The sequence below is a fragment of the Leucopleurus acutus genome (genome assembly GCF_964270905.1).
Source record: "Leucopleurus acutus genome assembly, chromosome: 9".
In the NCBI taxonomy this organism is placed as follows: domain Eukaryota; kingdom Metazoa; phylum Chordata; class Mammalia; order Artiodactyla; family Delphinidae; genus Leucopleurus; species Leucopleurus acutus.
The window spans coordinates 16,685,280-16,712,119 of record NC_139144.1 but is presented as its reverse complement, the minus strand read 5'-3'; the positions used below and the strand labels follow the sequence as shown (position 1 = coordinate 16,712,119).

At 42.2% G+C, this 26,840-nt stretch overlaps 1 protein-coding gene across 2 annotated transcripts in view; it reads left to right on the top strand.

The window, feature by feature from the left end:
• Window positions 1–2,968, top strand: part of POU6F2 (POU class 6 homeobox 2) — a gene marked incomplete at its 5' end in the record, with an annotated part of 451,958 nt that extends 448,990 nt beyond the window's left edge. Inside the window, one exon of one of the 2 annotated variants that reach the window (XM_082846261.1) lies at window positions 1,869–2,968. In XM_082846261.1, the coding sequence (XP_082702387.1) occupies window positions 1,869–2,373 (505 nt within the window). In that variant the 3' untranslated portion in view covers window positions 2,374–2,968. The remainder of the gene's footprint in view (window positions 1–1,868) is intronic. The other variant, XM_082846262.1, reaches the window with a different exon arrangement.
• Between the last annotated feature and the right edge of the window lie 23,872 nt (window positions 2,969–26,840).

Genomic DNA, 26,840 nt, shown 5'->3' with positions numbered 1-26,840 from the left:
TACCAACAAAAAAAAAATGGAAGTCTTGAAAGAGACCAAGATCTGACAGTGGAACCACTCCAGTTAATTTACATGGTGGTGAAGAATCTGCATTTGCACACACTCTGGTGTCACTCCTCCCTTATGAGCTGCAGTGACTCGAGATGCTTTAACAAGTGCGTCTGCATCAGAGACCCAGAGGAAAACACACCAGCAATACACTGGACATCCCTATCACAAGCTCTGTCCCCCATGCCATGGTGCTGTAAAGCCTGTTGCCATGCTACCAAGACTTCAGCTTTGGGGCTTTTATAATGAATGATGGTAAGTGAACACAACAATGAAGGCTTTAGGGGAGCCTGCCATAAGTGAGCAGCTCATTAAATGGCATTAAATAATTCATTTTATATTGAAAGCAAAATGTACTTCTTTCCTCTTTGACCAGCTGAAAGTTGGGGTTTTAAATAAATAAATAAATAAATAACTCCTTGAACTATACATGGAAGGGAATGCTATCGGAATCCCATTAAAATTTGATACTATTGGCGCTGCTTATCACAACATAAGGTATCTAAAATGCAGTGCCAAAAACAAGATTAAGGCACATAAAGGAAGCCTATCCTTTTGTGTCCTTTTGCAAGCATCCTTATAAAACATACTGCGGCCAAAGCGGGTTCATTTTCGCTCCATGAAAACAGTCTATTGTAATAAGATGCACTCTGCCGTCAGAGGGTTGTTTTTCGACAGCACTGAACTTGAAAAGATAGAGGAGAATGCCACGGATCCAAAGTTGTCATCCTGGAGGGTTGTGAATTTGGATTTAGAACAAACAACAAACAAATAAAAGGAATTGGTACTATTTTGTATTTCGTTGAGAGTGCATATGAATTTGATACCAGGATGACCTCTTAAAGCACTGTAGATAGTTTTGTGCAAGAGGCTTCATAGTTTTTTTAAGTCAGTGTAGCAAAGAATTGCAGATGGCAACTGATACATAGAAGACCTCATTTAGAGAAAATGATATCATTCAAGTACAGTTTGCAGATATAGCACGTTAAACACAGCTTGATACTCTGACGCAGAAGTACACCATTACACTGGACGGTGTTGGAAGGCATGAGGTGGCCCTAGCACATCCGGGGGGGTGGGGGGTGTTCATAGCAATTACAGTGTGTCCAGCTGTTTGAGTCCAGCAGTAAAGTAGCAAGAGGCTATGTTTTACCAGAAAAGGGAGCATGTTGTTAACTTACATCTGGTGAAAAGTGTTTGTTACCAGAGACAGAGACAGGAGAGGGCTGGGGGCCAGGGGAGAGAAAGAGATTAAAATGAGACACAAAACAGAGATGAAAAGAGAACCATAAAAGAAACTTGTCCCGGTTGCCATCACTGACGATTAGCATAGATAGAACATTTTTATCACCAAGTCAGTGGGGGGGAATTCAAGGAAACCAAAAGGAAAACATAAAAAGAATCATTTTAAAGGAAAGAACATGACAGCTGTTGTCTTTGATGTCACTTCCTGGTGTTAATTTTTGCCTTAAGGATTCTGAAGTTCAGGGGAGATGGTGCTGGGTGGATTCAAATCAAAGCTCAGATCTCAAGCATTTCCAGGAAAAAGATCTGCGAGTGTTTTTGTTTCCATCGTGATGGCTGCTGTGTTGTGCTGTCTCCACCCGTGCTCACCTGGCCCGCTTGCGGGTGTGCGGGCTGCATGCAGGGGCATGAAGCATGCGCGAGGGTGGGTGCTGGCTTGAGCGGGGAGGACGACCTTGCAGCTGGCTGCTTATCTGGAGTGAATTTGCTCTGCCAGTCAGTCAGGCAGACAGGCAGGAGGCCCACCCTGGCAGAGGACTCAGTGTAAGACTGTTCTTTTTCAATTCTCCCCCCAGACACACCATCCTGAGAAGCCACTTTTTCCTACCACAGGAAGCCCAAGAGAACACTATAGCTAGCAGTCTGACAGCCAAACTGAACCCTGGCCTTTTGTATCCTGCCAGGTTTGAAAAGCTGGACATCACCCCTAAAAGTGCCCAGAAGATCAAGCCGGTGCTTGAGCGGTGGATGGCTGAGGCTGAGGCCCGCCATCGGGCAGGTATGCAGAACCTGACCGAGTTTATCGGGAGTGAACCGTCCAAAAAGCGCAAGAGGCGCACCTCCTTCACGCCCCAGGCCCTTGAGATCCTCAATGCCCACTTTGAGAAGAACACGCACCCCTCTGGGCAGGAAATGACCGAAATTGCCGAGAAGCTGAACTATGACCGGGAAGTAGTTAGAGTTTGGTTCTGCAATAAGAGGCAAGCCCTGAAGAACACAATTAAACGCTTAAAACAGCACGAGCCGGCCACGGCAGTCCCTCTGGAACCCTTAACAGACTCACTGGAAGAAAATTCCTAAAGAGACGCCCACCCGGAATCAGAAAAAAAAAAAATCCACAGAAACTAAACTCCACCCTTGGGGCTTCATCCCCTAAACCCCCAAAAAATAAAAAAATAAATTAAAAACAAATTTTAAGGTAGCCCCAGTCATCACCCTTGTAAGTAAAAAACTAAGAAAACCACCAGGTGGACAGGATGGTTTATACATGTCCATGGGATTTTCCAAAAAAGAAAAAAAAGGTTTTTTGAAAATTTTTAAACAAGGACTACACCACAGTGCAGGTGTATGCAGGAAGGCTCGTTCCCTCCCCGACCTGTCTCCCCAAAGCCAGTTTTATAAGGGACTTAAAGCAAACCAAATAACCACATACTTTTTTCTGTGTATCATGAAAATGTGAACACATTTTAAGAAAAACGACTAAACCAAAAAAAACACAAAAAACAAAATACCAACAACACACAAAGGAAACTTTTCTCTGTTCAAAGCAAATACAAGCCTACCACCTGGAGGAGGGGCTGCGGACGGCATCCTTCAGGTTCTAAGTGCTGATTCACTATGAACTTATTAACCAAAGTCAGAAACACGACATTGCCAACGCGACCATTAGTCTGCTCCTCTCTGCGTGTGAAGTTGTGTTCCAAGTTTTTACATTTGTACTTTGCGGAGAAATAGCAAGCCTGACTTCTCTCATCTTTCCCATCTACTGTCACCCCCTGTGGGGCGGGGGGTGCCACTGCTGAAGCCATTTTGTGAGGCTCACTATTGGTTTTTATTTGGGGGGAGGGGGTTCTTTTTTTTTTTCTCTTTGTTTTCAGCGGGGGGCATCCTGGATCGTGTGCCAAAGCAGCCGTTGCTTTCTTCTCACTATGACCTGTGGGTTTGAGAAAAGAAAATGGAGCTCGCATTTCTCATTTTCCTCCATCTCTCCATCCCCCCCGCGTGTGGCTCCCAGTGTCTGCTGGAAGGCCACAGAGTGGGCATGGTGTCTTTTCCACTCAGACCCCAGTGAAACGCAGGAGAGACTCCAAAATAACTAGGGCTTTGCTCGATGAACTGTCAACACTGGCATAAGCTGTAATTGTGCCCACTATCCACACCAGAGCTTGGGATTTTTCTCAGTCTGTTGGCCACGTACACGGAGAGCTGACCAAAACTAATTTTGTAATATAAACATAAGCTGCACATTTGGTTCAATACTTACATCTATGTTATGCTTCTGTGCAAAGCAATTTCTCTCAGAAGTCTGATAGCCAAAGAAATGTCTCGAGATTTCAGTCAAAATACACACATAGCATGCACACACCCATATACACACAGGCCGAAAAGAGAGAGAGAGAGAGAGAGAGCGAGAGAGAGAGAGAGAGAGAGTGACTGGACTGTTAAAGGCCATCATGCATCCTGTAAATTCCATCTTTTCTGCTACCACTTTCATTCAAATAGTGATGGCAGACTTTTTTCGGGGCGGGGGGGAGGGCGATTCTTTTGGGGATGTATAAACGGAGCAGAAGGTTGGCAGACGAATTAAACGATGGGAATTGCAGCTGGACTCTTGAGGGGAAAGGAAGTGTTAACAAGGAAATGCCTCCACTAAAGGGAAAAATACAGAAGTGGCTTATCGAGCACATCAGAGTAGCCTTCCCTCTTAGAACTAAGGGATTATTTCACTTTTCAAAATAACTTACTCCAAAGATCTGTGGGCCAAAATAACCTAATAAGCCAGAGGCAAAAAGTAAGATGTGAGGATTTCTGTGCAGGTAAACACTTGGGACCTGTGGTTGATGTTTTCCGCAGGGAGAGGCAAAAAGTGTTCCATTATAGGATCGGGCAAAAGAGAGTGTCAGTTTCCTTGCTGTCGAGATGGAAATACTCCCGAATAATTAATTCATAATTAATGCTATCTAGAAGTAAATTGTGGGAGAGAAAAAAACTCAAGTTGCCCAACTGATTAGAAATACCATCTTCTTCCCCTAACACACACCCTCCCCCGTACGGGTTTGGGTTTCTTCTTCTGTTGGCCCCTGCAATGGTATAACTGTCCGCACCCTACGCCCCCTTCCCAGATGATGCATGCAGGAACCAGGGGACCAGCAGCAAGGAAACGCTACATGAAATCCTGGAGGTGGAACCAGTTGCTTGTACAGGTGTTTCCTTCTCCAGTCTGATGCTAATTGCAGCACAGCTAACTTCATCTTCAGTGCCAACGATATCATGGTACCCATTTGGCCACCTCAAAAACTGCACAGATACCAACGACCCAGAAATCCAAAAACGTATCAATTAAACAGATTTTGTATTCTCCTAGGACCCGCTCCAAGTTCCATCAAGAAAATCTCCCCCAAGAAGAGAAGTTAACAAGATAACATATGATGGATGCTAAATGTTGAAACATATGCCAGCAGCACTTACATAGGGCCTGCTCAGTTCGGAAATCTATAATTGGGAGGGTATAACTAGGACAGTGAAAATATAAAATAAAAGTAATCTTCCAGAGTGGAATAAAAAAGAAATATATTCATCCCACAGTCGTATACCCATTCATGTGCAGTGATTTTTTTTGTAGTTTTATAATTTTGTATTGTTTTATAAATTATTTATAAGGTGTTGTAATGCTTCTTATATTAATTTTTTACAGATAAATTTTTTGCTACAAGGCATAAAAAGGTGCCTGAACAGATTCTTAGGAATATAAATTATACTGTGTAACTTGTAAGTCTTGGGGACCACACTTACTGCTTAATTTTCTTACAACATTTCTTATTTCCACTTGTAAACAACTTCACATGCCAGTGGCATTTAAGTGTCTTTTAGGTTTCCATGAACTGAAGGTTAAGGTTGCCACTAACAAAAAATAAAAGCCGCTTCAGGCACACGTGATTGTATTTCAAGCTTCAGTATTTTTCTTACATATTTTTAAATTACTGTTGTCTTCATTTTCTTCATCATTTAATGAAAAAGAAAAAAAACGACTGATGTTATACTTGACACTTGTTTGTGGGGCTATTTTTCCTTTTTCAGTCAAAAAAACATTGTGAACAGTTGAGAGTTTTAATTGCATTGCAAGGTTTTTGGTTTCTTTTTGTTGTAATCACACAATACATACACACACACACACACGCACACGCACACACTCCACAAAAGAGAGAACAAAAAAGCAAAAGGAGCTACGAAAAAAAAAAAAAAACAAGTAGAGGCGCATCAAAGAACTCAAGCTATAACCAAAAAGAAATTGTAAAATGCCTTTGCTCGTCTTCTCTACGCTGGACCAAAGCTCAATATTTGTAGGTATATGCACATTGTATAGATATGGCTAAATGTTGCTGACAATCTTGCAATACTAAACTGTTCCTATTTTAAGAAAAAAAAAAAGAAATACAAACTGTTCATCAATGTTTTACCTCAGCACTCTACTTGTACCCAGTTAATGACCAAGCTTAAAAAAAAAAAAAAATGGAGAAAAAGGAAATTGATTTTCATTTCAATGTTTGACTGCAAAATCTGTTTGAATAACATTTTGTAATGAGCTTTTTGTCACGTGATTTGCTTGTCTTCAACTTGAAATTCTGTGAGGCACATTTGTCTATTTGTTGTTAAGGAAGTGATTTTTTTTGTCCTACGTGCTGTGATCCAGACTGGTTACCAGAGTCACTGATGAGACGTGGCAAAGAGAGCTGCTTCTCCGCGCCTGGAGCGGGCAGCAGGAAAACAGACTGGGTTGTTTTGAAAAAAGCATCATGACGAGATGTTGACATGATGGACTTGTGACCAAGAAGCCAAACTGGATATTTAAAAGCTCCTTACTTGCTCTGACATTGAAACCAAAGCTGATTTATCTGCACAGGTTGCTTAATGTTTAAAAAAAAAAAACTGACAAAACTATACTTAATCTAGAGCAATATCTGTATGGTCAGTAAAGCTGCACTTTGTGTATTTCTTAACAGCTTCAGATCTGTCACTTTTAATTTGTACCATAAAAAATAAAGAATGGTTTGACATGAGCTTCTAGGCGAAACGTGTCTTGAACTCAGATAGGTCATTTAAATTGTAAGCATGGAAATAAGCCTATGTTACAACCCCAAATGTTACAAAAAGGAGGGGTTTCATGACAGACTAGTTAATATCATGATTATTTTAACTGTTCAAATGAAATACTATATGAATTAGGATTCCTTTGATTGCAAATTACAGAAATCCAACTCAAACTTATTTAAACAAAGCCTGGGAAGTCTGGTTGGGGACCTCAAGCACGGCTGGATCCAGTGGTTCCAAGGATGTCATCAGCCTGTCCTCTTAGACTTCCTTCTCAGGTGGAGCGCCCAGATGCTGAGTCACATGCCTGTCTCTAAACTAGGCACTGTGCTGGGGATGATGTACTTGAATCGGCCACGCAGGGTCCCAGACCCACCCCTGTCTGTGGTACTGGGGATGGGGCCTCATGATAACAACACCGAAGGACCACAGGGATGAAGGAGGAGGTCTTCATGGATCAGAAGACAGAAGATGAGAAACCATAACAGGCAGACAAAAGCCAGAGACATCAGAATCTATTACTGACAGCCAGCTGTGTGCCAGGTGTTGTAGTGAATCCTACTGGGAAGGAGTTTTTGCTGCTCTTAAGCAATGCCTGTAATTGCGTGTTCTGGAAAATGTAGGCATTGAGAATACGCTCCCGCTCGAAGTTTATGTGGGTAGGAGGGATGAGTTAATGTTGCTGTATAATTTACTAATTCAAAGGGAAAATGGAAAATCTTGCTAAAAATACCAGTAAAATTTTTTTTATTAGAATCACTATCTCCATACTTTTCGTAACCCTTAGCAAACATTTCTTATGCTATGTAGAGATCCATACATCAATTTTATGTTATGACTGACAAGAAGTGCTTTGGAGAAAGCAACAGAACCAAAAATCCAAGTGCCCATACATTATGAATGGACATTCCTGGAAAGTCCAAGACTGACTTTAAGACGAGCAAAAAAATGCTGATTCTTCTGCCCTCATGGTGGGGAAAGACAAAATAGTCATTTTCAAGCTTTGTTTCCATCTAAAATACGCTAGAAGTATTCTAGGCTGAGGTCCTACCTATTGATTATACCTATTATTATGAAATATGTTTGACTTAGGAAATTCTCTTTATTTTTTATAAATTTATTTATTTATTTATTTTTGGCTGTGTTGGGCCTTCGTTGCTGCGCGTGGGCTTTCTCTAGTTGCGGCAAGCGGAGGCTACTCTTTGTTGCCGTACGCGGGCTTCTCATTGTTGTGGCTTCTGTTGTTGCAGAGCATGGGCTCTAGGCGCGCAGACTTCAGTAGTTGTGGCACGTGGGCTCAGTAGTTGCAGCATGTGGGCTCAGTAGTTGTGGTTCGTGGGCTCTAGAGCTCAGGCTCAGTAGTTGTGGCGCAAGGGCTTAGTTGCTCTGCGGCATGTGGGATCTTCCCGGTCCAGGGCTCGAACCCGTGTCCCCTGCATTGGCAGGCAGATTCTTAACCACTGCGCCACCAGGGAAGCCCGACTTAGGAAATTCTTGAATGTCTTCTTTAAAAAGATAACCATCATTTAAATTCAATCATTACATATTCCACAGGTATCTGCTAAGCACTTTGTATGTGCCAGAAATTTTATGTGCTGGGGACTTAGAAAGAAATAAACAAAATGAATCCTTGCCTTCAAGAAACTCACATTCATTCTGCAAAAACAGTACTATTTCTCCAGAAATGAAGATCTTGTACCATGCTTCTTGTACTACAATATTTTACAAATAAAATAAATTTCAGAATTAAAATGATGAAAAGCGGTTCTGAAACTGACTTTGAACCAGTAAATGAATGGATAGAAATAGCCTCGGCTTACAAGACAATCACCAGTGTCTGTTTTAAACGATTTCAAAAGCTGTTCCAATAAGAATTTTCCACTAAACCAACCATATACACATAATCTATTCAGCGTCAAGTGCAGCAGGTTGGTGAGTTTCATCAAAAATCCATAGTTGGAAAGAATTCAGAAGCAGACTGTCACAGAGTAGTTGAAACCAGCCCCCAACTAATACACACAGGTCCAGACCCCTTACCCATTGTGCCGCCCTTTGAAAGGAGTCCAAGCAAGCAGCACGTCTGACCCCTTTGGCTGATCTACTGAACCACGTGGAAAGCCGTGGTCAGGGGAAGACAATGACACCTAAGGAGGGTTTCAGGATATTGGATGAAACTTTATCTAAAACATATGTGTTTTCTTAGTCAGATTATGGTTGTAAGTTACCCTCTTCTTGATGGACTGTCTCCTTCTGTTTGCTTTATCCTTGTTAATGGCTCCATCTGTCTGTCAGCCATCCAAAGCAGAAGTCTGTGAGTCATCCCGAGCCCTGTACACACACACACACACGCACGCACGCACGCGTGCACGCCAAATTGCTGAAAGTCTGGCAATTCTGCTTCATGAATTCCTTTGGACTCTGTCTCCTGGTCTCCTTCAGCCCCCTGGCCCCCAGTTGCCCATACTTAGTTCAAACCCGCCCACCTCTCACCTGGACCGTCATGATAGGCTCCTCCCGGCCTCTCTACCCATCACGTACTTGCCACCAGAGACATCATTCTAAAAGGCCAATATGAACATATCTCTCCTTGACTTAAGGTCTTTCCAAGGTCTACCATTACCCTCAGAATGAAAAACAAACTCCAGCGTTAACATACGGTGCCTTTCATTATCCGGCCCTTGTTCACTTCTAAAGCCTCATCTCTCATCGATTCCCAGTTCAGCCTAGCCTCACTAAACTTCCTAAAATTTCTCCAGTGCCCAAAGCACTTTTGGCACTGTACCTTCTGCTCAGAAAATCATCTACTGCACTGTTGACCTATCCAATTTCTACTCACTCTTTAAGAGTCAGTTCTGTTCAATTCCACAAATAGTTATTGGACTTCTGCTATGTGTCAGCCATTGTGCTGCATTCGTCACAGCACGTACCTAGTTTGCATATTTATCAGCCACCACTTACGTGTTTCAAAAGCACTGCCAGACACCGCTGAATGACCTATGGCTTACAGATAAGTGTTGTATGGAAATATATTTTTTTAGCAAGTTGTCACTTGTATGTGACAGATCCTCCTTGTCCAATAAGAGTAACAATAATCTATTTGTATAGTTTTCAAAGGTCTTTCATGTACATTGTTTTATTTGCTCCTAACATAAGCCCTTGGAAGTGTGATGATTTCTATTTTATAGACGGGAGCTAAGAATCATAAAATTCAATAGGCTTGACCAAGACCCCAAAGTACAAGAGTAGAGCTGGCATTTGAATACATTAGGAATTAGAGTATTCGCCACGATGAATACACACTAAACCGCAGTGAAATGGTGTCTGACACCCCCCGTCTTTGAATCACCAGTGTAGAGTACAGTAGCTGATGTATGGTAAAGTTCAGTAAAGGCTTACTGCTTTTGATGATAAATTCCAATTATCTAATTACCAAGTTCATTATGATTTAGGTGAACATAGCCTGAATGATTAGTACTTGGCAGAAATAGAAAAAAAAAAGAAAAAACATGAAAGGGACTTCCCTGACGGTCCAGTGGTTAAGACTCCACACTTCCACAGCAGGGGGCACGGGTTTGATCCCTCGTCAGGGAATTAGGATCCCGCATGCTGCAAGGCATGGCCAAAAAAATAAATAAAATACATGAAAGAAAATTAGAAATGCCTACACGTGTTACGTGGCTTTACTGTCACTGAGAGTTAGGGGCTCCAGACAAGAACGCAGAGCATTCTAATCATGAAACCAGTAGAAAAGTGAAGAAGAAAGTCAATGAATCCTACAGGTTATTTTGACTAATCCCATCAGCAAGTGAAGAACATGCAGTGTGTGTAGAAACAGGAAGCTGGGCCAGGACCTAGACTGGTAGGTCTACTCCAGAACCTTCTTTGATAATGTCACTTTTAAGATTTTAGCTGTGCTCCGTACTAGACCTGCTGGGGTGTCATTCAGGAGAAAGTCATACTCTTCCCATTGCTTTATTTGTACCACTCAAGTCTGGTATCTGCATGGCAGCCTCGGTACTTGTTAATGGGCTTTATTGTTGAGGTCATTGGGGCATCATCTCTGAAAGTGGGGATGCTCCTAGGGTGTTTGGCTATGTGTAGATATGCAACGGTTGGACAGCCAATACAACCACACAGATCCAGAACTGGAGTTGCTCCAAAAACTGAACTTCAATCAAAGAGCAAGGGGCCCATATGCAATGACAACATTTGTGGTGACCTGTAACATTGACGTCTTTCGCAGATGCTTTATTAAGATGCTGGATAAAAGCAGAAAAGAGGCCAGAATTTCTTAGATTCCTACCATATATAGGTATTACTGTCCTCATCTCCAAATCTTGCACCCTCATCTGAGATTTGAGGCCTGCTTAGATGTACTCAATGCTACTAATAAATGTTCTCATAGAGGAAGATCCACTAACTTACATTGAGACTGACTAAACTCCTTAACTAACCCATCATTGACGTAGATCGCTGGGCCTCATATGAGTCCACTTTGGATGCCACGGTTCTGGTCACCACTTGGGCCACGTCTGTGACTATACATGAGGGAAAAGATATAAATTGGGAAATATTTTTGCTTATTTTTCCTTCCAGTTTTTGTTGTTGATGATATCTCTTACTATACAAGTAATCTATGTTTGTTGTAGAAAAACTAGAAAATACAAAGAAACAAAGCTATTTCCACTGTAAGAATATCAGAGTTCAACTGTGTTTCTTATATTGTAACATTTGTAGGATACTTTATTTTTTTGTTTTTGTTTTCTATATAAAATATTAATTTTATTGGAGTATGGTTGATTTATAATGTTGTGTTAGTTTCAGGTATATAGCAAAGTGAATCACTTATACATATATCCACTCTTTTTAAGATTCTTTGCTATGGGTATTTTAAATGATTGTCTTGAATTGCAGAGACAGAGGGTAAATCAGGAGATCAAAAATGGAACCCATGCATCCTGAAATGCCATCTCTGTGAAACATCACAGCTGCACGAGTTGCCCAAACTCAGTAATTATTTACCCAGACTCCTAACTAGACCCATCACACAGCTCATCTTGGAGGGAAACACAACAGCCCCTGGTGGTCTGGGAGGAGATGTGATTCCTGAGACTATTTCCACACAGGCTTTGCTAACCAATCAAGAGGCACTAGTGGAGAAAAGTAGGTTTCAGTCATGGAGACATGCATTCCCAGGGATTGGTAGGACTATGGGGTCTGACAGCATGAACTCTTTCTTAAAAGTGAGACCCTTCCCCCTTACATTAAAAGGGAAGCTGGGACGAAGTGAGGGAGTGGCATGGACGTATATACACTACCGAATGTAAAATAGTTAGCTAGTGGGAAGCAGCCGCATGGCACAGGGAGATCAGCTCAGTGCTTTGTGACCACCTAGAGGGGTGGGATAGGGAGGGTGGGAGGGAGACACAAGAGGGAAGGGATATGGGGATACATGTATACGTAGAGCTGATTCACTTTGTTATACAGCAGAAACTAACACACCACTGTAAAGCAGTTATACTCCAGACATATAAAAAGATGTAAGAAAAAAGAGAATGATTTTGTCTTCCAAACATGTCCTCTATGTCTTCCAAGCCATATCGACACCTTCTATGACCATATCATGTGCACACGAAGCGTTATACACATGCACCTAATGGGGGCACTATAACATGATGGGAATTCTTCCAATAGAGCAAGCTAGGACTGGACACTGGAAATTCAAAAAATATCAAAGTTCACCGTATGTGGGGTATTTCTATTTTTAAAAATGTTTTAGAATATCGTAAAGCAGAACTAATAATATTCAGAGGATACATATCACTATAGATATAACTGTTGCGTATAAATAGCATCTGTTCTGATTAGCCTGTGCTGTCAAATATTTTTAATATCATCATGTAAATAAAGCCATATGAAGCAGGTTTGATGAAATAAGATGGGTGACAATGCCAGGTAATGTAAATTTAGGTCAAATAATAAGGTGTGATTCATAAGCAATAAGACCAATTTTCTGGTGTGATTTATAGATGAGCTCAAAGAGGGGACCAGAAGCATTTTAACCTTTGGCAGCGGCACTGGAAGAAGAAGGCTATGGTAAGGGATAGTTTTTTGGTTTTGTTTTTTATGTTTTTGCATGCAAATGCTGGTGTATTTCTTTGGGAATCAGTTTTTTCATCTCACAGTCCCAGGATAAATGTACCCACACATAGGAAATCACCCGTATGTACAAAGACAATATGACTGACCCGCTGCATTAGTCATGAGCTTTACAAAGGGCAGCGATAGGCAACTTGGGCTAAGAAAGTGAGCAAAGAGAAAGCTTTCTTTAAAGGGTAGTTATTGTGTTCAGATAACCTGGCATCCACACCAGCAAGACAGAGTTGCAAGGAAAAACATCAGAATGAATAACGTAGGCACGCTTTCAATAAACCAAAAGGCTCAGCGCAGAGGCAAGCAAACTGGACTCACAAGATAAAATTTTAAAAAGAGACAACCACGGGCACAGGAGGGCAAAGGGGAGGGAAGAAATGGAGGAATCGAAATGAGTCAACACAAAATCTACAAAGAAAAACAAAATTATACATCTTAGGGCTGAAAAAAACAAACCACTAGGGCCACGTAAAGCCCTGGGGAAGGTCGTGCTCTCCACTGCACTAAAACCCCTTCGTTTTTCATCTGCTTGGCTCTGAGCATCCAGAGAGGGGCCTCGGTCTTCAAACCTCTCCCCACTTCGCATTGCTGGAAAGTTGGATCCTTATAGCGGAAAAGTTTCCCGCATTCTGATGAGTGCCTCTCTCTCTGCAGTTCTGCTGACCAAGGTGCTGCATCTCTATTCCAGGAGGGTGTCTTGCCTCCTTCCTCAGCCCAGGGCAGCCGCTGTTCACCACCAGCCCTTCTTGTTTTGGTCGCATTGTCCTTCCTGGATGCCTTAACGACAGGACTCAGGACTGCCCCACATTAGTGACAACTGCTTCCTCACCAATGACAACCCCGGCCCTGTTTTGTTCCCCCATCTCCTAGATACAAAATTAGGGAGATTCCCAATCATGGAATGGCCCCAGCTCCTGAAAGCACCCACTCTAGAATGAGCCTTCTCTTCCTTAAACCCTCCCTGACGTCACCCAGCACAAGCCAAGTCCTATGGCAGGTCTCTCCTGATGCCTTTCCCCAAGACGTCCACCCATGGTTCCCCTAGTGCACAATTTCCTTTGCTGCAGCAAGTTGGAAATTCAGGAATTTGTAGGCTGAAAGAAGAAAGCTCTTTAACCCCAACTGGGAAAAGACAAAACTGAGAAGGCCACTGAGCAACGAGGGCCAAATAAAACTCAGCCTTGAGATAAAGGTAGACAGCCCTCAAAGTATCCTTCAAGGCTCCACGACCCCTGCTGATGCGGTCCCTGACTACCTCTCAACCTCATCCCTCACGACTCCCCTGCAGACCTCCACGCCCCCTGCCGGCCGGCACTGGTCTTGCCATCCTCCTCCTTCACCCAAGCCGGCCGTTATGCCTGGGAGCAGGCTTTCCTCTCTCTCCTCCTGGCTAACTCCTTCTCGTCTACCAGGCCATCCCATGTCTTGGAAGCCAGTCTTAGCTACTTAGCTACCTCTCCAACTAGCCCATAAACTTCCCAGAACCTGTGCCTGTACCTGCGTGGCACATAGTCAGTGATCAATAAATGCTCGCTAAACAAATGACTCCATCACTCGCCAGGTTCCCCTTCCTTCTCTGCTCCACCCAACTGAGCTTCCCAATAAATATTCCACCAACAATTTTACAAATTTGTTTTCAATCCCCTCACACTCTATTACCGTGCCCTACGAGCCCTTCTCATCCTCCATTCTGACTCAACTCACCTCTCTTTCCTTCCTAGACTGCTCAATACTGCTGGAAAAACAACAGACAGATGCTGGATGGTGCCATTTCAATCAAAGGTCTCTGGTCTCCATGGAGCAGTGAGTGAAATTCAGCACTTTTGTAACTTTTCCTAGTCTGGTACATTTTCCATCCCCTTGGTAGCTGTTCTAAAACTTTTCTAGCATGGAGTTTAACTTAAGTCTTAGTTTGCTGCTGTCATATTCTGGCCAGTCTGGATATGTTGGAGGAGTTATGAAGAGAGGTTTCTTTGGGGGACTTCCCTGGCGGTCCAGGGGTTAAGACTCCGCGCTTCCACTGCAGGGGGCACGGGTTCCATCCCCGGTCTGGGTACTAAGATCCCACATGCTGCGAGGTGAGGCCAAAAAAAAAAGAGAGACAGAGTGTTTTCTGGAGTCCGCTGACATGGGGACTTGGGTTGCATCCATGGCTGGGTTTTAGACTGTGTGGTGAGGACACGCAGTCCTCTGCTGATGCCTTCACGACGGTGATGCTGTTCTAGCCACAGAGCCTTAGTCACTGGAGCACAGCAGGGTTTCTGAGAACAGCAAGGTGGCTATTATTCAGATAATTGCCTGAGCCAGCCCTCGGGCGCTTGTCTGTGTACGAGAGAGAAAGAAGTAAAAACTACAAGAACTGTTTCTCTTCATATTGAAGCCCATGAAGGCATGGGTAACGCAGCTTGGGAGCGTGATAGCAGCTTGGGAACGTGATAACAGAGAACGCTCAGAGGGGCCAACAGCAGGACACTGCCGGATCAGAAGAGACAGGGCAGGACCACAGCCCAGAGGAGTGGTGGAGGGTCAAAGGAGCATGGCCATTTAGTGGCAGCCACCTTCTGGGGCCACTGGCAGGAAACCCAGTGAGTATTATGGAGACCCTGACACAGCAGGAGTCCCTGAGTGGATGTGTCCCTGAGCATATGAAAGACACTCTGGTAACTCCTGAAATACTTAAGGGGCTCATTCAGGGGTTGCTGGACCTGCTGGAAAAGGAGATAAAGAGCCAGGGTGACCCAGGTTACACTTGACTACTCTTCCTATTCTTCAGCCTGCTTCTGGGCACTGAATTTGCCTCCCATTTCACAGAGAAAACAAAGGCCATGAGATATAGTCTTCCATGATTGCTTACCTCATCTTCAATTACTAAAGCCAGATTCTTGACCTTCATTCCTGTGGCAGGAATGACAGGAATGAGAGAGAGAGAGAACATGCTAGAGCACCCAGCAGGGGTTGGAGGGTTGGGTTTTTTTCTTTCTAAAACTTTATTTCAACGTTAACTATGCTTACAGTAATACACTCATATTGGTTAATAGAATGCAATTTAACTTATCCTACACAATTTGGACCAAAAAACTTGGTACATGGTTTGCTCTGAAAAAGAAAGAAAAAGGATTTGCAATCTGGTTTATTTTTCATCTATTACAAATGAGAAGGAGCAAAGGTAGAGTGAGTAAGAGTCTAAGGGGCATGAACTCGGGGCCTTAGGGAAACTGAAAAGAATCTAAACCTCATTCTACAGCACTGCTGTCCTCCTTTAGCAATAGTTCCTTCTTAATTATCTTTGTATTTTCAGTGGCAGTACAGAGCCTGGCACCCGGTAAAAAGCAAAATGAATAAATAAATGAAGAAGTACATGAATGAATGAATATCCTATCTATGATGGCTTGATGTCTCCTAGAAAAAAGAGGTTTGAGAGAGAGAGATTTAATATGTAGTTGAAATACTATTGGCCCAGGGACCTCATTTAGATCCGTGAATATGGCTCCAGGGGTTGCTGCCCCTCTTCAGTACAAAGGCTCAGACTCTGGGGAAGGAGGAAAAACTCACTCAAATCCAGACCATGTCTACATCCATACTTGACAGTATTTTTTAATTGCGTGACCCATCTGGGAAAGCCTTACCTGCGGTGGTCCTCCAGTGCGAGTCTTGAGGGCTGGGAGGGAGCGGTCTGCACAGGGCAGTGAACGGGGCTACGAAAGGACATTTACAAAGCTAGCGAAGTGAGAAGAAGAAGTAAGGAAAACAGAAGAAGCAGCAGGCTTCATAAACACAAAATCAAGCCACTGTGGCAGCTTTAGTCTGGGAGGGACAGATGCATTCATCTGAGAAGGGGTCCGACTCAGGAAGGGAGAGGGCATTCCACCTGCTGTGACCTTGTCTGAATCCCTTTACAAGTGAACTACTGGATCAAAATGACCTCCCGGGTCATTTGGGGAGATGCCTATAGGTAAGATGAACCAGGCTTTTTCTTCAGCCTTGGCCAAAAAAAAAAAAAAAATGGCTTGGTATGGAAATGCAATAAACTTAAAAGCAGTAGGTCCATTATTTTTTCTCTCAAGATTGACATTTATCAATAAATATCAGCTTATGCCTGGCCTAGACGTGTGCTATTTAGTCACATGTGTCACATTTGCAGTAAAAAAAAGTTCACTGACCAAAAAATAAAATAAAATAAAAAATAAAGCAAATCATTTTAATTAAATATTTTCTTTGTTTGATTTCATTTTCCAGCTGTTTTAACTTAATAGAATTTTTTTCCCTTGATTTCAAACTGTATAATGCCTTTTTGCTGAACGATGATTATCTTTCCAGCCCAGTGGCCTTTTTCTGTCAATGGCAATTAAATCCACAAAGATGATTTGCTTTCTAACTGTCTGAGATTCTTGTTTTCCCATTGCACATCAGAAATTTTGCTCAAGTCAACCAAATTTTGTTAGGAAAATTTTATTTGATAAGCCAGGATCCAAAATCCCCAAATTAAAAGGCAAACATCTTCGGGAGATGGCAACTGCAAGGTGTTTTATTATGTATTTATAAGAGGGCTTTGGACGTATTGATAAGCTGCAAACCAGATCTACTGGTCTTTTTGCTTTCTTAAAGTGTATTTTCTGGGATCACACCCCTCCTTGTTCCAATATAAACCTCCACAAAACTTTTTTAGTGGTCTTTACTATTGAGTGGCTACATATTTTTTATGTGGGATTTTAAGTCTCTTTATTTCAGATGATCATTATCTACTACTCAGTGAGCACAGGTGAATCTATTAGATAAAAGTGAACAAAATAGACCCCCAGGCTATTTTTTAACCTGCATTTTAAAGTTCTTTTCAAACCATAAAAATAAATAACCAAATCAGAAACAAATACAGAATTTTGATTCTTCCTTTTTTCCCCGTTTCCAAACCATGCAAATCAATTCTATGTGTTAATGCACTTTTTTAAAATGGCTTTTAAGGTTGTGAAACGCAAACTTAAACCCTTCACTCATTTCTCTGAAGATGTGATTATACTCACTGAAACACACACAATCTGACTGACCCCAAACTTTCATACAGAACGTCATTTTTTTCTACCTGGTTTTATTCAACAATCTAAATGCAGCTGGATTCTACCAATGACCAGTGAGTACTTAATGCAGATGTTCAGAAAGAAAAAATATATAGTAATAAAACTCTATTTTAGAGTCAGGTCTCAAAGTAGGGGGAGAAAATTATTCCCAAGTTGTCTCTGTCTTAAACACCCAGATAGGAAAGACAAACCAGCCTGCACTCCATTATACCCACAGAAGGTACCTGGCTAAGAAAATCTGAAACAATGTTTCTCTCCATTTCACTTTAGCTGAGGACTAGACCTCAGACAATCTTATTTCTCTGGATTTTTGTATTTTATCTGAGTGTAACACATGTTTCTGTGTGCCACCATAGAAGTGTAGACAAAGCTATTTAACTGTAATAAGAATAACAACTGCTACTTATTAAATTCTTCCTGCCAGGAACTGAACTAAGTGCTTCACCAAAAAATTGTGTGTGGGGTGTGTGTGCGCGTGCGTGCACGCACACGCATGGGTGAACTTGGACATGCATGTAGCTCTGTGTATTTAATTTTCACAACAACGCCATGAAGGAGGTCTTATTAAGCATGAAGAAATAAAGCTTGGGAAGTTTAAGTAACTTACCCAAGAAAATTCCAGAGGTGGAAATTAAATCCATGCCTATCTGATTAATAGTCCATGACCTGAGTCTCTCCCCCAGAGGCCCATGTTGTATTTGTTGTATACTCATTTCTCAAGTGCTTCTCATCCAAGAACATGGGTCTCCAGCCCCAGAATCATTGGTGTAAGGTCTCCATTCTACTAGAAACCCAGAGCAAAGCTTCAACTTTTGAGCTCTCAGGGGCTTCTAGAATTTCCCAGCATGGAGGTCTGCATGGCAATCAGAATGACACGTCGCATGTATTCTCTGACAATCACGTATATCTGGGAGTCAGGGGGAAAGAAATAAAATAATGATAACCAGTGTTTACCTCCCTGCAAACTTCCCCCACCTTGCAGGCTCAGAGGAATAATTAGTTGCTCTCGCTACTTTGAAGACTGGTTCCAGAACACAGCTCAAACCACAAATATGATTAAATGTTAGCATCTTCTGAGAATCAGAAAGTGGTTTCACGCAAATCTAAAGATCTTTCTTGCAGTAAAAATCACTGATATGTTTTTAAAAGGGATAAAGTTGGAAATTTACAATTGTGAAAAGTGCTATTTCCCTCCAGGGCACTTGCATATAATAGAGCACTTTGCGATCATGCACAAGGTCGTTAAAGTGCTTTGCTAATGTACAGACCCACTTTGATTTAAAAAAAAAAAAACTTTAAAGGAACAAAAAAGGTGGCAGTTTTTCAACTGAGCAGATGTTTTCTTTAATTCGTAGGAAAGAAAAAGAGCTCTCTAAAACAACATCTGTGTAATGCCATTGTGATGGGCTATCTCAATCACTGTTTCAAACACAAGGGATTTTGTGTGACTATTTCTTACAACCTCTAGTTTAACCCCCGCAAAACTCATTCTATACTGTTCACTTGTTCAAAGGACATTTGATCTATTTTTCTTAATTTAACATTTGTTACTAAAGTGAAATTTTAAAAGGCAGGAGAGGGAATTCCCTGGCGGTCCAGTGGTTAGGACTCAGTGCTTTCACTGACGAGGGCCCAGGTTCAATCCCTGGTCGGGGAACTAAGATCCCACAAGCCATGTGGCACAGCCAAAAATAAATAAATAAATGAGAATCAGGCGTAATTGCAGCTTTCCCCTATCATACAAAAAGCAGGGGTGAAAGAGCTGGACAATCTCCCACCCTGAAGGCACTAAGACAGGAAGATGGAGTCTCTGAGAATTTCCAAAATAGTACTTGATGTCTTTTGCCCATTTTTAAAAGTTCACAATTTCCAAGAAGTTATTAAAAAACGGAATTAGTAAATTCATTTCTCATTTGCAGACCACATGGAAACAACTTCCTTACTTTGATGATCGAAGAAAGGAAAAAGCAAAGAAAGTAAATTGTTAAAAGCCATAAATATTAGTAATGATTTTGTTCTCAACAGTCTGGAACTTTGGATTTCCAACAGGGCAAATAAACATGACCTGAAATCGTTTAAGACAAAGTGAAATTTCATTTTTTACCACCACCCAGAAGAGCTTTCTCTGTGATCACAAATGCATTCTGATTTAATGATGAAAATAATAGATTGGTAATAGTAATGTTATCAATAACTAAGAATCTACCGTATGCAGATGCTATACTGCATTACATAAATTATCTCATTTAATTTAATTCTCGCTTTACGTATAAAGAAACTAATGCTTATGAGGGTCACAGCACCAGGAAGCAATGCAATGTATTGGTCAGGCTATGGTTTGTTGAAAATGGGTAGTTGGTCTAATGGAGTAATTTTATGGCTGTCACAGGCAATAACAACCTGATGTATAACCGATGGAGGGAAAGAAAGAAGGTTCAATCTAAACGGCAGGATAATCACTGTCCAAAATGCAGCATGGTCATGGCCAACCGTGTGTCACGTTTCATAAGATCTCCAGGTCAGCGAGAAACAGCTAATACTAGGAAAACATTGGGAGGGAGAGTTCCTCACTCTTCCCTTACTTAGATCCACTCCTTCCTCTTTGATGAGGACATTTGACATTGCTTTCACACAAACTCTCCATGAGTTCTTTCCATCAGCCGTTCAGTCCCTTACTCACTCCAGTGGGACTATATGCTCACCTCCTGTCCAGCAATCTATAACTCTCACTTCCCCTGGACCAGCTCTCAGCTTCCAGAAAGCCTTCTGTGATCTGCTGATCACTCCTCTGTTCCTTATTTCATCATTCTCTACAGTGCTTGGAATTGTGCTTTCCCGACCAAACTATAAGTTCTTCAAGGGCCAGGATTCTGCTTCTGCTTTACCTGTCTCTCCAAGTGCCTATTAAATTAATGCACTAATGATAATTTTATTCTTCTTTAGGTTAAAGATGTTGAATGCAGAGGATATGACCTCCAAACCACACTGATCGATCAAGATACCTATGACTCAGGGACTCCTTAAAAGTCCTTAATGCATTATTCAGCCAGTTTATTGATTCTATTTTCCATCTGTAATAAATGTACACGCCTTCTTCCCAAACAATATCTCAGTAAGTAGAAGATAATTCATCTTCACTTAAAACCTGCCACTGGTTTCTATGAGCTACTAAACCACTTAGTTTTTATGAGCTCGGAGCTCCTGGGTCCATCAAAATTTTTGTCTAGGAACCTTCGTAACTACATCACTCTAGATTTTTACATCACTTCTCATTAAGTAATTCTACTCATCTGTATTATTTTGGCTAGCCTATGCTGTGATGTCAAACAAACCCAGATTTCTTGGTGGTTTAAATGTAACATAAAAGTTTAGGTTTGGCTCATACAAGTCCTTGCTTTGGAAAGCAAGGTTCTCATCCATCCAATCACTATGCCAGGGGAAAAAAAGGAGAATCAATTGCTTCCACCTAAAAGGGACTCATGTCTCTTTCACTTTTAGTCCATTGGTCAGAAACGGTCACATGGTCTCAAGTCACTTGCAAAGGAAGCTGGAAAACGTAAGGAAGCACACAGCCATTCAGTGAGTATTTACTAAGAGTCTGTGACACACCATCCTTCAAGGCCCAACTCAAATGCCTTTTCCTCCACAAAGTTCTCTCCAAGCTTCCCCAAACAGGTGTGGTCTCATCTTTGCTCCAACTTCCCAACACCCCATTGGCCCCTGTCCATACTTTCCATAGTTTATATTCTCTGTCACAGATGGAATATGCTCATTTTATCCACATTTTTCAAACCCTAAGCTCCTTGAAGGAGGGGCTGTTTTTTTAAAACCAAGCACAGCTCAAGGATCTTTGCTGAGTTCCCAAGAATCAGATAGGGACCCAGGAAGTAGGAACCCAAGAGCACCTTTGAGAAAACAGAAGGGGAAAAAGTGCAGCAAAGTTTATTGAAATTCAAAAGAAAAAGCGTCCCTTTGGAAAATGCTTTCTCATTTTCTCATGTTTGTCGGGCACAGAAAGATGGCATCATTTGAAAACACCGGCCATGACCGAACCATATATTAGAGATTTGTTTAATATTGGCAGTTTAAAAAAAAAAATGTTCCTTTGAACAGTCTCCTGCCAAGGCAAAGCTCTCTCTCCCAGCACTGCCTTAAAAGTTAGAAGGCAGCTCTCTGCCCATTCCGAATCACCAGAAGTGAAGTATCAGGTCATAAATACCCCCCAGTGACTGACCGGGCTAGCTGGTGTGGGTTTTTTCCCTTCTACTTTGCAGAAAGAAGAGACAGTAAAAGTTCCTTCAGCGAGCTGCCAAGGTGCTCCCAGGCCATTGTGCAGAATCATTGTCAGGTTAAATTAGGGAGTACAGACTCTATGAGTGTAAAAAAATCAATACTTGATGGAAGATTGCTCCCCAGAAAATCTGTTTTGATTCCAGGATTAATTCGCGACCAAAGGCTTCGGCAAAATGACATGCCATTAGTCAGAAAATGAACACATTCTATCCTTGAAATTGGATGGAAATATGTCAGCTGATTGACCCATTCATTCTCCTCGCTCTCTGGGCAGAAAGAGTGGGTGTGGTAGCTACGTGAACTAGTGCCCCAAACCTGGTCCATTTTCAAAACAGGATAAAAAACTATTTTTTTAAAGTCCAGTGTGAATTGGGAGTAGTCTCCAGGCCACTGTTGGAAAGCTATTGCAAATGTGTTTCATCAAGGCAAATGCATTTGTCTCGAAGGCCCGACTCTCCTGAGTTTTCTAAGCCTCAGAATAAACCCTACTAAAAATCTTAAAATAAGACAAGGATTTTGCCCCCAAAGCAGTGACCTGCAATATCAATGACAATGTAATGTCTTTGTCATATATAAAGTCACACTCTTCCCACTCCTGTCTCTTAGGTTTCTTCAACTAAAAACTTTTGCACGAAAAAAAAAAAAGCTCTTGCAAGAAGCAAGCGCCCGCTCTTCGTATGTGCTAATGTCATCGGTCTGCAGGGCCTTTCCCAACTGGCGCAGCTAGATCTGCAGCAGGGGGAATTTCACGCCACAGACCCGCATACACATAAATATCACTTGCTTTATTTCCTTTATATCAAATTAAGTCTGATTCTGAGGTCATCAGTCATCATGAGGAATGTTACTCTATTTCCCAGGGTGATGAAAGGGCCTAAGAGCTTTGGCAGATGTTCAAACATACCCTTCTGTTCTTCCATTCAACTGGTAACCACCGACAGCCTCAGAGTCCAAGCCCGCACGGTCCCTTGAAGGTGGTTCTTTTTCCGTCAACCTTGTTGTTCCGGTGCCACGAATCAGGCTTCCCTTTCCTTTCTGATTTCTGCCATCTTCCCTAAAAGACACGCACCTTCCTCTCCTCCTCCCAGAGTCTCCTTGATAAGCTCATCGTTGCCAAAACCAACACTAGGAAAAGGGGTTGTTTTCAAACAACCAAGCTTTCCATTGTGCTTGGCAAAAGACAGCACAGATTCCTGGTTAGCTTGTGGGAATGGGAGAGGGAAGTCAAAGGAAGACAAAACCCACTGAATATGTCAATAACTCACACATCCACAGACGCACCCTGAAGGATGCTTCTGCCACATCTCCGCCAAAGGTTCCTGCCCCTGCCCGGCAAGACACAGGCTTCATCTCCCAGGGCAAAAGGACATTCTGATCTACTTGCTGATTGCTCTGGGCCCGCACGATGGCTGCTAACAGTGTCAAACGTGCTGAATGTGTGGAACAGGAGGGGGGTCATGACATTAGATGTTTGTATTCATTTCGCTGGGAGAGGAATCGCCATGGTGAAGCTCACCTCCTTCTCTGAGTGCCTTTCCCTGAAGATACCAAAGATAAAAGCAGCAGTTGCACGGTTAACAACCAGGCAGCAGAAACAGTCCCTGCCGGAGAGGACCGTCATCCATGGTGACTTCATTAGAATCCTCTTACTCGGGGGTAAATGGAGATGGCAGGAGATTGTCTTGAAACCCACATCGAAAAAGAAGAGCTTCAAAATTGCTGTGTAGGCGCAGGGGCTCCAGAGGCTCCTGAGAGCTCCTTGTTGTGCCAGTTTCACAGCTCACCCTTTGGACTATATAGCTCATGTTGACAATATCCGACATTCAGAGAGAAAAAGGACCTTAGAGAAAAAACAGACGCCAGCACCCAGAGGATAGCACGCCAGCCTGCAGTCCAACAAAAGCATCTCATTCCCATAGTTCAGTTTGCTTGAGCAGTCCCAGCTCCTTAGGCACCTGAATTAGTGACCCCAGGGGACAATTACGAGAGCGTGAATCTTCACTCTTTAAAAAACATGTGGATTATTGTAAAACTAAATAAATAAACTAGATGACTAAACAAAGTTATACGCGGTTTCCTCACCCTTGCTTGCAACTGGGGAGAGAAAAGTCACATCAAACACCCATATGTTCCAGTAACATAATAATCCTGTTTATTTCTTTTTGAACAGTAGCAGATATGCTAGGACTATCCTAAAATAAAAGGAAGATTTCTGAGCAAATGGAAAGAGAACTGTCAAAATCCAGTCCCCATTAGACATGAAAGAACAGTTTCAACTGAAGTTAAGACCACAACTTCTGAAATCTTTCTCCGAGTAGATAAAGATTGAAGAAGTTGGCATCATAATTGATTACACCAAAATATTTCCACCTTCACTTAAGGATCTTCAATATTAGGGCTCAGTTACTGAAAGTCTCTCTTTTATTTCTACTTTAGAACATCAGCCTCCAGGGACTTCCCTGGTGGTCCAGCGGGTAAGACTCCATGCTCCCAATGCAGGGGGCCCGGGTTCAATCACTGGTCTGGGAACTAGGTCCCGCATGCATGCTGCAACTAAGAGTCTGCGTGCCACAACTAAGACCCAGTGCAGCTTAAATAAATAAACATTAAAAAAAAAAAAAGAGCATCACCCTCCAAACACTAGAAATATATCCAGCCTTGTCACAGCATAACGCAGGGACTGGAACCCTGAATAAGGAACCTGGAAATGTGGACTCTTTGGCCAAATCGTCCACTAGCTCCAGAATTCTAGGGTCTTCTACAAAGTACAGGACTTTTCTAAACCACAGATAACAAGAAAGATTTTGAGATTGTGTCCTCAGAACTCTTGGTATCCCCTTTTTACAGACACATTGAAGAAGAGGTGTTTCCATACACAGTGCATTGAAGATGTGGTATTTGAATATGCATTGAGGAAGAGGTATTTGAATTAAGTTCTGTTGAGTCTCCAAATGTGATCAGTCTTGAATGGCACATGATGACCCAAAACATTGATTCCCTCTGATTCTGCCAGCTCTAAAGCAGCTTAATGCCAAAATTCTCAGTTGACTAATAATGTTTGTTGACAGAGCTTAAATAACAGTGCCTAGGGCTTCCCTGGTGGTGCAGTGGTTGAAAGTCCGCCTGCCGATGCGGGGGACACGGGTTCGTGCCCCGGTCCGGGAAGATCCCACATGGCGCGGAGCAGCTGGGCCCATGAGCCATGGCCGCTGAGCCTGCGCGTCCGGAGCCTGTGCTCTGCAACGGGAGAGGCCACAGCAGTGAGAGGCCCGCGTACCGCAAAAAAAAAAAAAAAGAAAAAATTGACTGGGAAGGAGGTACAAATGAACTTATTTACAAAGCAGAAGTAGAGTCATGGGTATAGAAAACAAACTTATGGTTACCGGGGGTAAGAGGGGGAGGGATAAATTGGGAAATTGGGACTGACATATACACACTACTACATATATAATAGGTAACTAATAAGAACCTATTGTATAGCACAGGGAAGTCTACTCAGTGCTCTGTAATGGCTTACATGGGAAAAGAATCTTTAAAAAAAAGAGTGGATATATGTATATGTATAACTGATTCACTTTGCTGTATACCTGAAACTAACACAACATTGTAAATCAACTGTACCCCAATAAAAATTTAAAAATAAATAAATTAATTAAATAAAGATCTGATTGGGAGACCCTTAGGGAAATTAGTTAAGCTTGCTTAGCCTAACTTCCCAGGCCATTAGCCATCTGAGAGGTCTTGAGTCAAAAGAATGGACTTGAGCACTGGTTCGTGGTAGAAGCTCAAAACATCTTTACCCTCCCCTGCTCCTTGAGCTCTTCTCCACCTGCATATTCCTTGTCTTTCCAACTATACTGTGAGCTCCTGAAATGGAATGACCGCTTCTCTTTCTAGGCGCCTCTAAGGTAGCATGCTATGATTTGACGTTAAAGACAATGGGTTCAAATCCAAGTTCCCTCCACCCACCATTCCCCTCCCTAATTGTGAAAGTTTGAACAAGTTATTGGGTCTCTTGAAATCCTAACTTCCTCATCAGGTGGGGCGGAAATAATAATCATCTCATAGGGTTGATGTGAGAACCAATGACATGTGACCTAGCACGTCACGGGCACTTGGTAAGTGTTCCATTAAAGGACCGACCATCTCTTTCCTAATTAATGTTCTTTCATCTTGACAGGCTGTATCTAGATCATTCATCTGCCTGGCACTCAACACCAAGAGGGTTGGGATTCAGTCTTCCAGTTTTGGGTCAAAAATTCTCCCATAGCATCATATCTCCTCCTTCACTGAATGCCGAAGGTCCCTGACCCGGAGGAGAGCAACTTGGCAAGGTGTGCAGTGGCCCCAGCCAAACTGCTAGAGCAACTCACTGAGTCGAAAGACAGTTAATTTCAGGATTTAGCATTAACCCGAGTTTCTCTCTTTCTCTTCTCCCCACACCCATCCTTCTTAGAGGATGCAGCAAGAAAGTCAACCTTAAGAAAAACTTCCTAGAAAGATCATTCATTTATTCCCTGTCCTAGGTATTGAGAGGGTTATAGTGATAAATTGACACAGGCAAAAAAAAATTGGCTGGATTATGAAATCCCATAAAGAAGAACTTGAGAAAGACCTTACCTCCAAACTAAATTTCCCTGCAGAAGTTTCATTTTCGAAGTTCATTTAGGCATTTCTTAAAAGAATTCATTTGTGGGCTTTTCTACTTTGATAAAGGACAATGAACTTTACATGTGACTTTCCGTCAGAGTTTGCAGATGTAGTTCACAGGAGTTAATGGCTTTTTTTCTCTTCTATTTCACGTAGAAAGATAAAACCGAGCTGCACTAGTGTTTAGTCAACTAGTCATTGGCTAGTGACTGGTCAATACACTGCAACTTGCTCTGTCAGTGCCATCAGAATATTGTTTAATAATTTAGGAGCAACCATGTAATTTTCTTC